The 14,457-nt window shown below is 35.0% G+C and overlaps 2 protein-coding genes across 6 annotated transcripts; one reads left to right on the forward strand and one right to left on the reverse strand.

Moving 5' to 3' along the window:
- Positions 1-421: 421 nt before the first annotated feature.
- On the reverse strand, positions 422-4,972 carry LOC124294987. 3 transcript variants are annotated; one of them, XM_046742846.1, is made up of 2 exons: positions 3,807-4,972; positions 422-2,806 (listed from the first exon to the last, which is right to left on the reverse strand). In XM_046742846.1, the coding sequence occupies exon 1, from the start codon at positions 4,753-4,755 to the stop codon at positions 4,069-4,071; it is 687 nt and encodes a 228-aa protein (XP_046598802.1). In that variant the 5' UTR covers positions 4,756-4,972; the 3' UTR covers positions 422-2,806; positions 3,807-4,068. The 3 variants fall into 3 exon arrangements, with proteins under 3 accessions (XP_046598802.1, XP_046598801.1, XP_046598800.1); XM_046742845.1 differs by having other exon boundaries at positions 3,407-4,972; XM_046742844.1 differs by having other exon boundaries at positions 2,920-4,972.
- A 653-nt stretch (positions 4,973-5,625) lies between these two features.
- On the forward strand, positions 5,626-14,127 carry LOC107216934 (GRB2-associated-binding protein 2). Of its 3 annotated transcripts, XM_046742946.1 has the most exons (8): positions 5,626-5,945; positions 7,244-7,372; positions 7,496-7,682; positions 7,910-8,194; positions 8,747-9,472; positions 9,664-9,803; positions 9,885-10,104; positions 10,919-14,127. In XM_046742946.1, coding segments are annotated over exons 1-8 (1,770 nt in total). In that variant the 5' UTR covers positions 5,626-5,864; the 3' UTR covers positions 10,921-14,127. The 3 variants fall into 3 exon arrangements, with proteins under 3 accessions (XP_046598902.1, XP_046598901.1, XP_015509758.1); XM_046742945.1 differs by having other exon boundaries at positions 9,885-14,127; XM_015654272.2 differs by having other exon boundaries at positions 8,750-9,472; positions 9,885-14,127.
- The last annotated feature ends 330 nt before the right edge of the window (positions 14,128-14,457 follow it).

Here is a 14,457-nt window from a genome sequence, read left to right on the forward strand (position 1 = left end):
GCACCAAACGTCTAGATTACGAACGTAGCCGGGAATCCCCCAACTACGTCGCATCGCCATTTCAAGTCATTGTCGCCCGATTCTTCACACGGTGCGAAAGTGCTAGGAAGCAAAGTTCCTTAAACTCTAAAGTTTCTTCGTTCAAAAAAAAGTTCATTGCTTGGCAAAGATGAAAATTTCAACATCAGCTGTGCTCATGTTGCTGGTGGCTGGCATTATCAACGTGGAAGCTGGTCCGGTGGCAGCTGGCGTTTGCTACGCTGGATGTGGAGCCTTGGTGACCGCCTGCTTCGCCGCGGCAGGCTTTACCTTCGGCACCGTACCCGGAGCGCAAATTGCAGCCGTCCCAGCCCTGGTGGGATGCAATACTGCATTTGCCACCTGCGAAGCTGCCTGCATGGCAGCATTGTTCACGCCTACACCGTGAGCCAAGAATCCGAATGGAATATCACCTAAACATCGTACCAGTAATACTTGACCTCTACCTACTTACTACGCTGCAAATATTACGTTTCATATGTATTATCCGCTTATGTATATATATAGCAAGAAATATGTACTTCTCAAGATGTCAAAGATTTAGTATTCTCGTATATTTTTTTCCAACGCACATTAATACATGATTATATAATACGTATTAATACAACAATTATTCGACGTACAAATAACAAGAACAATGTACTTCTTGAAGATGTCAAAGATATTGTGTGACCTGTAGATTTTTTCTCACGCATATTAATAAATTGTACTTTTTGAAACCTTTATTATACTGTGTTTGCATACATGCAGGAATAGACATAATGCTTGAAGTAGAAGCAGTTATAAGTAATCTTATCGTAACAAAACATTTGGGATTAAATCACTATTTTCTTGACTTTACAATGATTTTTAAGGTACTAGAATTTCAAAATATAAGTGTGTTTCGTTTTATTACAGTTGGCTAAATTTCAAATGGTTCCAAAATCGCGAAATCCTGATATTTCCTCAGTATACGTTGCTACGATAACGTTACTATCTTCGATATGGTAAGAAATCAACTTCTGTAATCTGAAAGATCTATCAAATGTGATTCATATTTTGTAGTGGTGTGAAAAATCTTGTCTACTCCTGCATTAATGAAGAAGTTTCACAATTTCTTTTCAACCTTCACCATCCCATAATCCTGATCATTTTTATTTCACGGTTTAGACGTAATTTTGTAGAATCAAATCCAGTGTTTTTGATTATACTTGAAAAGTATCTGATTCATTTGTATTGTGATTCGATTCTCACGTTATAAACACAACATTTGGCATCATGAGAAAATTGTTTGACTTGTTTGCTTCTAGATTTGTATATAATTTCTACATGTGGATCGCAAGTATGTCCATGACTTGATTAGGCAGGTCTACATTTTTTGTATAACTTAATTGGTCTACAAAAACCAAACTGAGATAACAATGAATTTGATTATTTCTGTAGCTGGAGATTTGTAACAGCTGTGTGGAAGTAGAACAGTACATATCACTTTGTTATCAGACTTATCAATGGCAAATTGATGTTAATTTCAGGGTCATCAAGCGCCGACCATAGCAACTGTAATTTTTTTAGCTACCCACAGGATTAATTGATGGTTGATGTAAGGCTGGATTTTTACGAGCAGTAAAATTAAGGTAGTTTATTGAAGTTGCTGTAAATGTAAGATGAAAAACGATCATTCCAGTTGATATTATTCATCCACAGAATGGTATCAGAAATCGGAGTACCAAATTTTGCCCTGGCATATTTTTTCTATCAATATCTATTGGCATGCATCCGAAACAGTCATGTAAGTGCTGTTCAAGGTAACTTGTGGAGAATGTTGTAATAAAATTAAGCAGATGTTAGATCAATGTGAAAAACGAAAAATTATTCGTTCTATCTCAAACGAATTAATATTCTATTTGCTGTTAGTTATTATTGAAGAAACCAAAATAATGTTGACAAACAAATTTCCAATATTTTCCTGACGCTCTATGCAACTAGACCTTCTAAGAATTTTAGTAAACAGGTGAAAAATGAAATTGGATATGTGAAAGTGGGGAAAAAACAGATGGAGTCTTAGCTTATGTTTCAGTACTGCCGACTGTGACGTCACACAGTCAACTGCGAACTGCGTTCCGTTTTTACTTCCAGTTGCCAGTCGCAGTAAAATCGGAACGCTACACCGAAGATGCGACCATCTCTCAAGTACTGCAACTGCCTCACGTCCCAGACCGCAGTAGTTGCAGTCAACAACGTCACAAATTTCATGACGTCACTGACTGGCGGCAGTAAGCTGTCGCACGATTTCGGAACGCGGTTGCCAGTACATGCAGTACTGCGAGTATATTTCGGAATACACCTATTTGCTTATTTCTTTCGTTTGTCCACTGAGTGAGAAATTTAATTTTTATTTATTTATTAATTTTTTTTTAATTTATACATTTTTTTTTTCTTTTTCTAATGAATAATCGTCACAATCAATCTACGGTTCGCAGTTCGTTATTCAGTTAATGTGACGGTTTTATTAGCTGGAATTCGAATTAACGGTCCCGCTTCGATTCATAGTTTCAAATATCAAGCTAATAATATTCATTTTACTTCAAGGTTCAGTTTTAATATAATGATTTTATGGTCAACTGTCTTTATTGATGCACGTCATACTGTGAATGTTTCATGAAACAGGCCCCAGGCGGTTTTGTGATTGCGATGACGTGCTAATGGCGCAAGTCCCGATACGTTGTCTCAAGAAGCCCAGAGGGGTCCGTTTTTTGAAATATCCATGGTATGTGCATTCATTTTCTAGCTGAAAAGTCGAAGTTAAATAAATACTATGAGTACTGTAATGTATGCAACATGAAATAATAAGTAAAATTGTAAAATATATGTTTATGCGTAAGTGCGGTAATTACAACGTACATAAAGTATTTATATGCATGCCACTTCCCCAGCAATGAATTACACGGCCCTCGAATGACGGTAGTATATAACCACTGATGTATGGGTGTACTTAATTAATTCTTTGATGTACCCATAATCCGTTTCGACTGTGCCTGGAGTAAAGGCTATACGAAATATTTCGTGAATTTGATCGGTTAATGAAATGGATAAGTAATATAAATATGAAAACAAGATCCTAATACCCCCACGAATAGTTGACAATATTATAAATGTTTAAACAAGTTTAATTTACATGGAATAGTCAGATCCTTTCACTCCTTTGGCGAGTTTGATGATTGAAAGTCGATAAGTAATGTTTAAGAAACAATTAAGTGTATATTATAAAGATATCCCAGATCATACACAAATTTTGATATCCATGTACTAGGATGAAACAAATTAAAACCGAATGTAAAGTATCAGTACACATGCGTACATTTTTATGATGGTAGGAAATAATAATTACAATATTTATGAGATGTGTCGTCAGGCCCATATTGTTGTTAAAACAAAACTCTCTTCGTTCGTTATGAATTCTGATCAAAATATATATATATATATATATATATATATATATATATTTTATGATCTCTTTTCCATTTTACGTAGCATTTGTCATATTGTTTGTTTTAGTGTTGTCTCACTATGTATCTTGTGTATAGTATACACATATATACTGTAAGATTGAAAAGTTTTAGAATTTAGCTTAGTTCAGTGAACTCTATACTCAAATAGATTATTCATTGAAAGGCGTCACTCTCTCATTTTATTTAGCTTTAAATCTACGTAGAACTTCTTTCTTTTCGTAGTTTATTCTCTTTTCTTTCTTTTGGTTTCACGGTCTGTATACGTGTGCCCGCAATTACCTGGTGTGAAAAGTTTTATTTTCTTCTTGTTTCTTTCATAGATGTGATGAGACTTTAACATCATTCTGATTTTCGCTTTCTGACTCATCTTTGATGTGTAAGAGAAGACTCAGATCGTTTTCAGAATCTGTTTTAGGTAATTAACGGTATACATTCGCAAACCTTCTCTACCAATTTTTATAGTTTCGGGTAGATATACTTTGACAACTTTTGATATTTGTGTTAAACACACAGTCATCATGCCATCGGTATCATCTATTTCCTAGTCTAATCCAATTGGTCGAGGAACTGCTTTCCTCTTTCTTTTGGCCATTGCAACTTCTTCGCTGTTTTGGTGTTCTTCTACGATTTGACTTGTTTCTCCGTGTTCATCATCAGCTTTGAGCTCATCTTTTAGAATAGATTGCTCTTGTGCTTTAGTATCATCATCTGAACTTACACTCATATCTGATACTGCACTAAAATCAGTAGTTAACTCTTCTATCCTAGGATCTGACTTTGCCATAATGATGGCTTCGAACAAATCTTTTAAATCATCAAAGACTTGTTTGGCTCCATCCGTTGATATGCCTTCTGCCCATCCGATTATCGTAGACTTTGACACTCGTTTTGCATGAAAATCTTTGTGAGTCATAATCATCTTAAGCTTGTCTTCATAGTTAGTAGCAGCTTGTCTAAGTGATATACAACATTCACATGTATATTCACGCATAGTGTCAGACATTGTGATCCACATAGCTAAGATTAAGGATATCCATATTTGCAAATCCATCATGAATCTTTTGGTGTCGTATTCACCAGATTCATCATCCCTGTAGTGTATTGGATGTGGACATGCTGCATGGAACAGAGTTCTCACTGCTTGAATGCTCATGCGATATCTTATCTCTTGCTGGTTTATTGCTCTTCTTCTCTTTGATCTAGTAAGGATTTTAGTTTCAGTCTGCATTCTGTATCTATATATTCGGTCATCGAAAATTTCTTATATGATCCATTATATTTTGGTGCATATCTGGGTAACTAAACCCCCGAAGAAAGGGGCGTGTCGTAGGAGTTCTAGGCACACCATGGGTGTATTCCGAAATATACTCGCAGTACTGCAAGTACTGGCAACTGAACGCTGTTGATCACGTGATCGAAGCACTGAGAGCACCTTACCTTGAAAGCACCAGTGTTCACAGTAGAAAAATGGCGACGATTTATGACGTCATATATTTCCCTAGGATACTGCGACTGCATACAGTCAGTCTATATCGGAACGAATTTCTCCCCAGTAAGAGCACTGAACAGTGCTCGCAGTGTATATTGGAACATACCCTTCGTGTTTTCAGTGTGTTGGCAAGTATTGAGCAAAGATCCAATCCTCTTTGGTCTGGTTTTTCATGGGCAACAAAATGCTGCCGCAGTGTTTTACTGCCTAGTTCGTGGCCAATAGGAATGTCAAGAAAATAGATATTTCACATTCAGCGCATACTAAGTGGCGCTAGTATCAACACATCGACTCATTGCTCATCGAGTTTTAATCATCTTCAAAAGGTAAGATAATTTTCATTAATTAATACAAGGATAATCCTATTCCCGGTTTGTTCGAAAAGCGGGATTGAGCATCCACTGTCTAGTGCATTCCAATGCTAGTTGGTATTTGGTCACCCAGAACTACTGATTGTGTCTAGCTGTGCCATCACGATTAGATCCAGTGTCTAGCTTCTGGAATCGTTGGGGACAGCAGTTGCGACGTCACACTCATGATTAAAAATCACCCTATGACTTCAATAGCAGATGTTTCAGTCCTCTTCATGCCATTGCTTTATACGTTCTTTATACTATGTCTTTTAGACGTTCGTGGATCAAACTTCCTGTAGTGACGAACGAAGTGAGATAACCTTATCTTACAAACTAACTTTGGTTGTGTGTCGAGATTACGATGCTCGTTGGTGAGCTACTTGCCTGTGTATCGACCAAAAATAGATAAATGGACCGAATACGTGCGTGTTAGTCGCTCGGTCTTCTCAATGATGTGTCATTAATCGTTACGACTCGTTAAGAAGTGTGTAGGGCATGGATACGCTCAAAACAAGCCAAGAAATCGTCCACGAAGGCTGGCTTATAAAATCGCCACCCTCAAAATTGTGGAAAGCGGTAAGGTTTCCTCTAAAATCTAATCGAAGATGACTCTTTCCATTGTTTACGTTAACCAGGGCTTCTATCATCCGACAATTAATCATTCCCATTTAACGCTCGGATAACCCCTGTTTTAATTGAATGGGATTCATACATCGTCAAGCCCCACTCTTGATCGGGACACTTCGAACCGTTTTAAATGGGTTAACATTTTTCCTAACAATATAACCGTCAGTCTAACCTAGGAAGTGAAAGATATCCTTTCCACCTCATACCTGGATACTCGTGAGACCCCAAAAGAATTTGTAGTCTTGTCTTTCCCAATTCAATTCTGAATCAATCTTTTTATTCGCTTGGGTTTTTCCTAATAATCATTGATTGTTTGCTCAACTGTGGAAATTGGCTCAACGCCACCACGGACAGCTAGTCAGGTATCTGTGTGTTGCACATACTTCAGATCTCGGTTTATCCTACTTAAATTTATGACGTATTCCTAATAATCATTGTTTGTTGTCAATTTACTTTAATCTTAGTCGTCTTTGTCATATTTGCTGAGCTACTGTTTCCAGTATTTTTACAGGCAACTATTCCAAATGTAAACTTATTTAGAGCATCTAATCAAAGCCTCAAAGTGATTATACATAATTATCAGTATTCTTTGACATCTCAGTTAGCATACTTAATTTTATTCTTATTTATGTGTAATCTTATTTATGTGTATGTGGTATAGAATCACTTGTCATAATATGTAGATAGCATTGTTGATGAATAATTTGTGTAATTTGGTAGAAGCACATAAAAATAATGTTACTTTAGGCAAATCTAATAATATTTGACTGTTTCCATTCATTCGTATGTAATCTTCCTTACATCTTTTTTGAATTATGATATTTTTCCCTCATAATGAATACATTTCAACTCTTACTTTTCTGATTTATTCACTAGGGTTCAATATCTTAGTTTTCATTGACACACAGCTCTGTGAATTATGCTGCAACGAAAACGAATCTCCTTGAAACTGATTCTAACGTAACTAACTAGTCAGCATCTGTTGCAACCAGAAAAAACCTGTTTCATCAGTACTGTCCAATTATTTGAATTCCAACAGAAAGTAATGTTCCACGAAAGTTATCAATGATAGATCTAGATATTGGACTGTTTTAAATCAATTTGGTGTTATTATGCTACATATGCACCTCATTTTGTCAAGTAGTTATTGTTGTCTGCCACACCCAATTTGTTTTTCGTAACAACATTGAAGCAGAACATTCAACAAATTCTTACCGTGTATCGTACCTCGAAACTGATTGCTCTAGAGATGGCGAAAGCGTTGGTTTGCGCTCCGTCACAGCGGAGAATTGCCTGGACAATATTTCTTGGAATATTACACAGACAGACGTTGCAGAAAGCTCAAGGGCCGCATAGATTTGGATCAATGCGAGCAGGTAATTATTTTTATTTCCAAAAATTCTAAAAACGTCATTAAAGTTAGTTTTTGCCAAAAATTACAAGTTATTTGCCATTTAAGAATGAGAATAATCGTTGATTAATCAACTACAAATGTGCAGGTGGATGCTGGCTTGAGATTTGAAAATCGAAAGCAGAAATATCAGTTCATGTTCGACGTGAAGACTCCGAAAAGAACTTACTACCTGGTGGCAGAGAGCGAAGCTGACATGAACAAGTGGGTTGATGCAGTTTGCCAGGTTTGCGGTTTGAAAGCTTACACACAGGATGATGAGCCGCACTGTCAAAGTAAGTCTGAAAATAAGTATCTATATCTAAAACTACTTGTTAAATTAACAATTCTGTTACAAATTGTCTGTTTATTAAATATTAATTGAATTTGAAAATGCAGATCTTTGTTTACGAAAGACATTTTTTGGTTCTTTGGTATTTTTGCTGTGTAGACGAATATACTTTTAACACATTCCAGTGACGCAAAGTAAAGTTGTCTATGTTTCAATTTTTCTCTTCAACAGTATTTCCATTCGAGCCTCAAGAGTCGCCTCCGATCTCACCAACCAGTACTATATCTGGACCCTACATTCCAATCAGTGAATGCATTTCTGGCCGCTCCTTGAACGACACAAGCTCTCTTAGTTCTGCCCTGGGACAGAATACAGAACAATATTATGATGCCCCAAGAAAGTTGGCTCCCTCTCCACCCAGATCTCCGACTACAACTGATGCAGAAAGTGTATTTACTGACGATGAATGGACTTCTCCAGTTCCTAGTGTTAATTGGGAGACATTTCCTTCGTCTCGTAAGTAAAAAATTGTAATTAAAGCCGCAGTTGACCTTAATTGATCAGCTTTAACTCACGGATATTGCTTTCAAAATTTAAGTGTATTTGCAATGATTTGTGAGGAAAGAAGATGCTGTCTCCTTTGAATTAGATTTTGTTTTTAGAAAATCAATCCATGTGTTGATTCCTTCGTAAAGGCTCATTTAATTGATTTGAGCTTTTTAGTAATATGTTACATAATATTGACATCGACTCAACTATGATTGTACAAATTAAATTTATTATCTGATGTTCCTAGAATTTCAACTATGAGAAACTCATTCTTCCGAATGTTTTTGGTTGGAAATTTACTTTATTTATTATTTGCATTCATATTAACTTTTACTGTCATTTTTTGAAATTTCTATTTGGACCACTTTCTTTTTACACCGTTTTTGATCCACCATTTGCCTATTAGAAATTGTCGTCACTTTCTTTTGATAAATTTTTTTTCGCATTCTGATCCATTATGTAAGAATCCCTTAAGGTTGAGGAAAAATTTTTTTACCTCGAACCGAAAATTTTTTTAAGCAGGTGAAGCTAGACCAAGCAACGTATCAGGAGATGCAGAGATTGGATCTTGGAGCGTAATGAAAAGATTTGGAAAGCTTCAGATCGTAGATTCAGTGACACCTCCGGCTGTAGAAAAGATACCAGCACCTCCACGACCTCCAAAACCTCCCCATATGGTGCCAGAGAACTTTGGTCATAATTATTTGAATCTTGATAGTGCGGCGGAAAGTTCCAAGCCCACGACTCCTGCCACTCCTGCTCCATCTACTCCGGCTACAGCAATTGTGACCGATGAAACTTACGACTTTCCTCGATCCCATCAGCCAGGATCGAATGCGGATCCAAACACAAATACCGCGGGTCGACCAGGCAGGCATTGCTATTCCAATGCTGCGCCTACAAACTCCGATGGGCACGTTTTTCGATACGATTTTCACGAAGACGAACCATCTAGCCCACGTTCCGAATCATCAACAACGGCAACGTACTCAAACTTGCCTAGTCCTCTAACTAGAGACTCATCGAGCGCTGTACCATCCCTAATGCCTCCACCACCTCCAGTTGTTTACAGAGACTTGAAACCAGGTAGAAGAACTAGTGATTCGACCTCAATTATTAGCAATGAACCATCACCTGGTCCTGTTCTATCAGTACCGGAATCAAGTTCAACCGAGCACTCACCAGCTGAGCCACCAAGTATTAACAGGAAACTCAAGCCATCTCTCACTAAACCACCTATCGATGGTAAGTTTGTGGGAATCCATTCAAATTTACTTATGAGTCGGGGAGCGTTATTTGGAATCTACATATGTGTAAGTTACCATAATTTATAACCCATGTGATACAGGCACACCAGAATTCGAATATTATTCTGTTTTTTCAATAACAGTTTGAAATCAAACTAGTAAATAATATTTTTCTATTTCTTATTCCAGGACCATTACAATTAGCATCGCCACCTGGTAAAGGCAGAATACGTGCGGCACCCAGTCCGACACCGCCAACTCACTCTCAGTCGATTCGACATCAGTCGACGTCTGATGAGGATAACAATACGTGCGATGACAAAGAAGAGGTAAATATCGGTTGGTCGTAATTACGAATTATTCATTAAATTGATATGTGTTTTGACATGGTTGTCTATTTACTTTTCCAGATATATTACTTTCAAGATCAGAATACATTTATACCTGCCTCGCATCGTTCTTTCGAAGTTCTGCAATACTTGGACTTGGATCTGCAAGGAAGTTTTGTATCGTCCCCTTTGCCACCTGCCCAGTCACCCCCGAGTACAACAGTCTATAAGACTGTAGATTTTCTTAAAACTGAGGCCTTCAATCGAACCAGACAATTAGTAGAAGAAGAGAGAGCGCAATGTACAGCTGAACTTACGTAACTCAATGTGCTTAATGTGGCGTGTCATGATTTGATTTTAAATAGGATATAAGACACTCTCTATCCTGGAAAATCATAGGAATCGAAAAGTGGAATACAAAGAAATGCATGTTGCGCCGATTTCTTTGATAACGATAAACGGGTGATACTGTAATTGAATTAGAAAGGAATAATTTGAGTCGTAGGACGGGATGGTATAACTTTTATAATAGTGACCTTAATTTCATAGCACAATTTATTCATAGACTGTGTGTATATATATATATATATATATATGAGGTGCGTATCTTTTTATTTTTCATTCTTGTTAGGTGCAATACATATCGTATTCTTTGCTCCGTGTACTCTAATTGGCTGATAAATTAACCAAAATTACTTACAACTCACTTCTGACTGCGAAGGCAGCAATTTTAATGGTGTTGTTTGAGTTTATGTCATATTTAGTAGCATCTCATTGAGAAAGCCACAGAGTCTAAAGAGATGGTCACTCTGTCACCATACATGGATAGCAATTTAACAGTCGTACTTTATAAACATGCTTACGTTTATCGATGCAATAAATTATCGCAATGGAAGCCAATTATTAAAAAGGGACAAATGAAGTCTACCCCATCTCAAAAAATTGAATTTATGCAGTTGACTAATTTCAATCTGATTCGGTTTTTTGTTTATTACATTAGTATTATTGACGGAAAAATCTTAGTACGCGTTTCGACGTGTTAATGATCTCAGAAGACCTTAAAGGGCTGTATATTTATCTTTAATTATGTTTCTTTTTTCTGTTTTTTATTTCAGAAAAGATAACTGTGAAATGAGTTGCTTGACTATAAATCCTCATCGATGGAAACCGTTCAAAACAGTAACAATTCAAATTCACCAACTGATATTCGTTGCATTGCACCTTATTCGCGTATTTAGACTCCCAAGATTTCTTGAATTGCGTGTAGAAAAATGACAAGTATTGACAACTTTTTTTTTATCTATGGATGAAAAGGAACTGACGGTGTGGGAAATGGTAGTTGTCAGTATATAATATTGATTAAAACTAATTAATAGAGACATAACATTGACAGCTAGATAAATCGTAGGGCATTGCTGGATCTAATGAGTCGTCACACCTGAGAATATAAATCGATAAAATTGAATAATTTAGAATATCGTATGCCGATGCAACATTCTGACAATTTTGAAAATTGCTGGAGAAAGTTATTGTGTGGGATAGCAAAGTATAACGTGATAAAAACGTCAAACTTACTGATCAATCCTACAATGATATGCGTAAATATCGAAAGCGCAAGCTAATGTGGAATCGCGAGCAGTTGGCACAGAATTCAACGATTTCTTTAGGACTTATAATTTTATTTTTTGTCGAATTTACAATCTCAGGGACTTAGAATGAGTAAAGCCGCTATTTTTCACATTTTTAATAATTTTAATTCGACGAAATCACTGTTTGGGATTCAGGAACTTCTACAAAATTCTCCCATATTTTTGTCTGAGAAAATACTAAAGCCAATAATTATGTGAAAGACGTCTTCAGCGTATATCCAGAATACTTGAAATTGCTTCTCCAATATTTTAGACTAAATTTTTTTCAAACTTAATCATGATTCATCAAAATTTTGACGGAACTCTTAATGTGTTATTCTTATAGCAGAATCACTTTGTTGCACATTTGTTTAATGTTTTTGAGAGATGCGTCTCCAATGCATGTTGGTATTAGTGGTATTTAGTATGTGCTGATATTTGATTCAGAGGTAAAAGTTATCGGAGTTTGATAGCAATATTTTAGTAAACCAAAAATATAATGATAAACTTAATAATAATTTCAATCGTGATAGAAAAAAAGTGTCTTCGATAAAAATCTGCATTATTTTGTATCACCTTTAAGAGTTTTTATTTTCAACTACGATTAAATTGCGTGTAATTTGCAGAGATGAAAAGTCAGAAAAATTCACTATATTCTGAAAAGTATCAGTTTCAATATTATAATATTATCATAAAGACTTTCTTTTTTTACAATAATTGCCAGGATAACTTTGATAACATTATCATTTCATAATGATGAATACAAAAGTTAGTACTCCGTATAAGAAAGTCTCAACGATGTGCAACTCTTTATCTTTAAAATTTGCAACGAATTTTGAAACAAACGCGCTGTCGAGTTTCATAAAATTCTTGCGTTTGATAAAATATATTGCTTCTAGCTAATATATAATTATAATAATAGACAAATATATTATAATATATGAACGTGCCTATACTTTAATGTTTAATATCTATCGTTAATCTGTGCTAGGTATACATATACAATATACATATATACTTACACATAAATATGCTAAATATTTCACATAATCGTGTAGTTAGGAGGTTAAATTTTCTTTCTCGTTTCTTGTGTTTATTTCAAAACTGTGTCACAAACTTATTCAGGACAAATTTTTAGACAAGTCAGATATTCTCTGATTGCTGGTAACAGCTCTTTACACATTATATACTGATATATACGCCCGTAAATATATACTGTACAAAATAGCAATTTCTGTCAAATATGTGAGTGCTGATAGGTCAAATAATAGTAATATTATAATTGGCGGATTTAAATATTAGAGACACTGCATGCCATATACATATTATATAACTATACATATATGTACTACATACATACATAAGTATGTACATAAATAACTATACATATACACATATATTTTTATTTTTATAAAATATCAATATTTTAATGTTTTTTAGTTCTATTTTTAAGGGATAGAGTTTTCTTGTTGACGTATCACTAAAGCAGTGGTCACAGTCAATTAATTAAGCACAATTAATGCAATTTTTATTCACTTTTATTAACATTGTAATTTTTCGAGGTTCACTAGGCAACAATAATTTTTTCAACCGAAAGGCCTAATAATCAGATACCAAATTATACGAATGAATTTAACTATCCCGGAACAGATCATCCATTATTACGAATCATTTTAGTTGTAAGCCCTTTTATTTGTTTATCTTGTATCCTTTTGCATTTTGAAATTTGACTATTGATGTTTTGGACCTTCACTTAAATTATTTGTAAATTATTGCGGTCTGATAATTGAGGTCTTATTTCTTATCATCCCGCAACTTATAATAGATACTATACGGACATAATTGTTTCAATGCATGTCATACGAATGGACAAGGTAAACAAAGCATTCGGCATTGTCCCAACATGATTCATATCTTTGTAAAAAGTTTTCAGTTTCTTCGTTTTCCGAATATAGCAGTTATATCTTTCAGTTGTCAAACTTAAAATATGTATTCATGTGAACTCGTAATCATTCAGTTCGAAACAAAAAGAGTTTTACACGGAATGCCTGTTTAGTAAAATCTTTTGAATGTAATATGAATTTTTGTGGGCTTTTTGGTTCGAGTCATTGTCAGATTTCGCATGAAAATAACATCACTTTTTGCTGATTGTCAATATTTTTCATAACTGTTTTCTTATTGTGTTGAAATTTTTACAATTTGAAGAAAGATCAGCCCTGAATGTATTCATTGAAAATGAAATTGATAAAACTTGTTGGTATTATGTACTGATATCAACTGCAAGTTTTGTAAAGTGAAAATATTGAAACTCGAAAATTATTGATTGAGAAAAATATATTTTGGTGACATCAAAGTGAATACTAAATCCTATGTCATAGAATTGGAAAATAATATTGAAGCGTGTAGAACAGGGGGCAAAAGTGTTGATTATTAGGACGTAATGCAATATGTAAAAAAGATGCAGCAAATTGTAACACAGACCAATATTATTACAAAGTTTGAAGCGGAGCTTCAAATTTATAGGGAGTATACAACCGAGAAATTGTACAATTTTATAGGTATATAATTGAAACCCACCAATATTAATTTCTAGTACATATATAAAAATAATAACACCAAACACGCACAATATGTTTAGAAAAACATATCGGCAATATTATAATACAAATATAAATAATAAATACATGTCGAAATAGCTCAGTTTTGAATATCGATTTACCGTTTCCTGTTTTGTTCAATAATATCCCAGGGATCGAAGCAGTTATGAAAACTTCACCTTTAATGTTGGAAACTTACAGTTATTTCATGCATGTTTAATCTATATTTGTTCATTGTTCTTAGAATGTTAGTAGACGATGTTTGAATGCAGATTTCGTGTTGAATCAAAAATATGTGTATACAAGCACTGTGCGTAATGTGCTACTTTCTGCGCTGGATAGTATAGAAACGTACCCTATTTCCAATTCTGTATTGTTTACATTTACTCTTTATTGGACAACTATAATAACTTTTTATTAGTTTCAAGG

The sequence above is a fragment of the Neodiprion lecontei genome, chromosome 6, assembly GCF_021901455.1.
Source record: "Neodiprion lecontei isolate iyNeoLeco1 chromosome 6, iyNeoLeco1.1, whole genome shotgun sequence".
NCBI classification, from domain to species: domain Eukaryota; kingdom Metazoa; phylum Arthropoda; class Insecta; order Hymenoptera; family Diprionidae; genus Neodiprion; species Neodiprion lecontei.

What these genes read in the sequence shown, in the direction of transcription:
- LOC124294987 (XM_046742846.1), bottom strand. Translation starts at nt 4,755, where the DNA reads ATGCAGACTGAAACTAAAATCCTTACTAGATCAAAGAGAAGAAGAGCA.
- LOC107216934 (XM_046742945.1), top strand. Translation starts at nt 5,865, where the DNA reads ATGGATACGCTCAAAACAAGCCAAGAAATCGTCCACGAAGGCTGGCTT. An exon ending in CCTCAAAATTGTGGAAAGCG is followed by an intron (nt 5,946 to 7,243) that starts GTAAGGTTTCCT and finishes TGATTGCTCTAG; the next exon opens with AGATGGCGAAAGCGTTGGTT. An exon ending in CACTAAACCACCTATCGATG is followed by an intron (nt 9,473 to 9,663) that starts GTAAGTTTGTGG and finishes TTCTTATTCCAG; the next exon opens with GACCATTACAATTAGCATCG.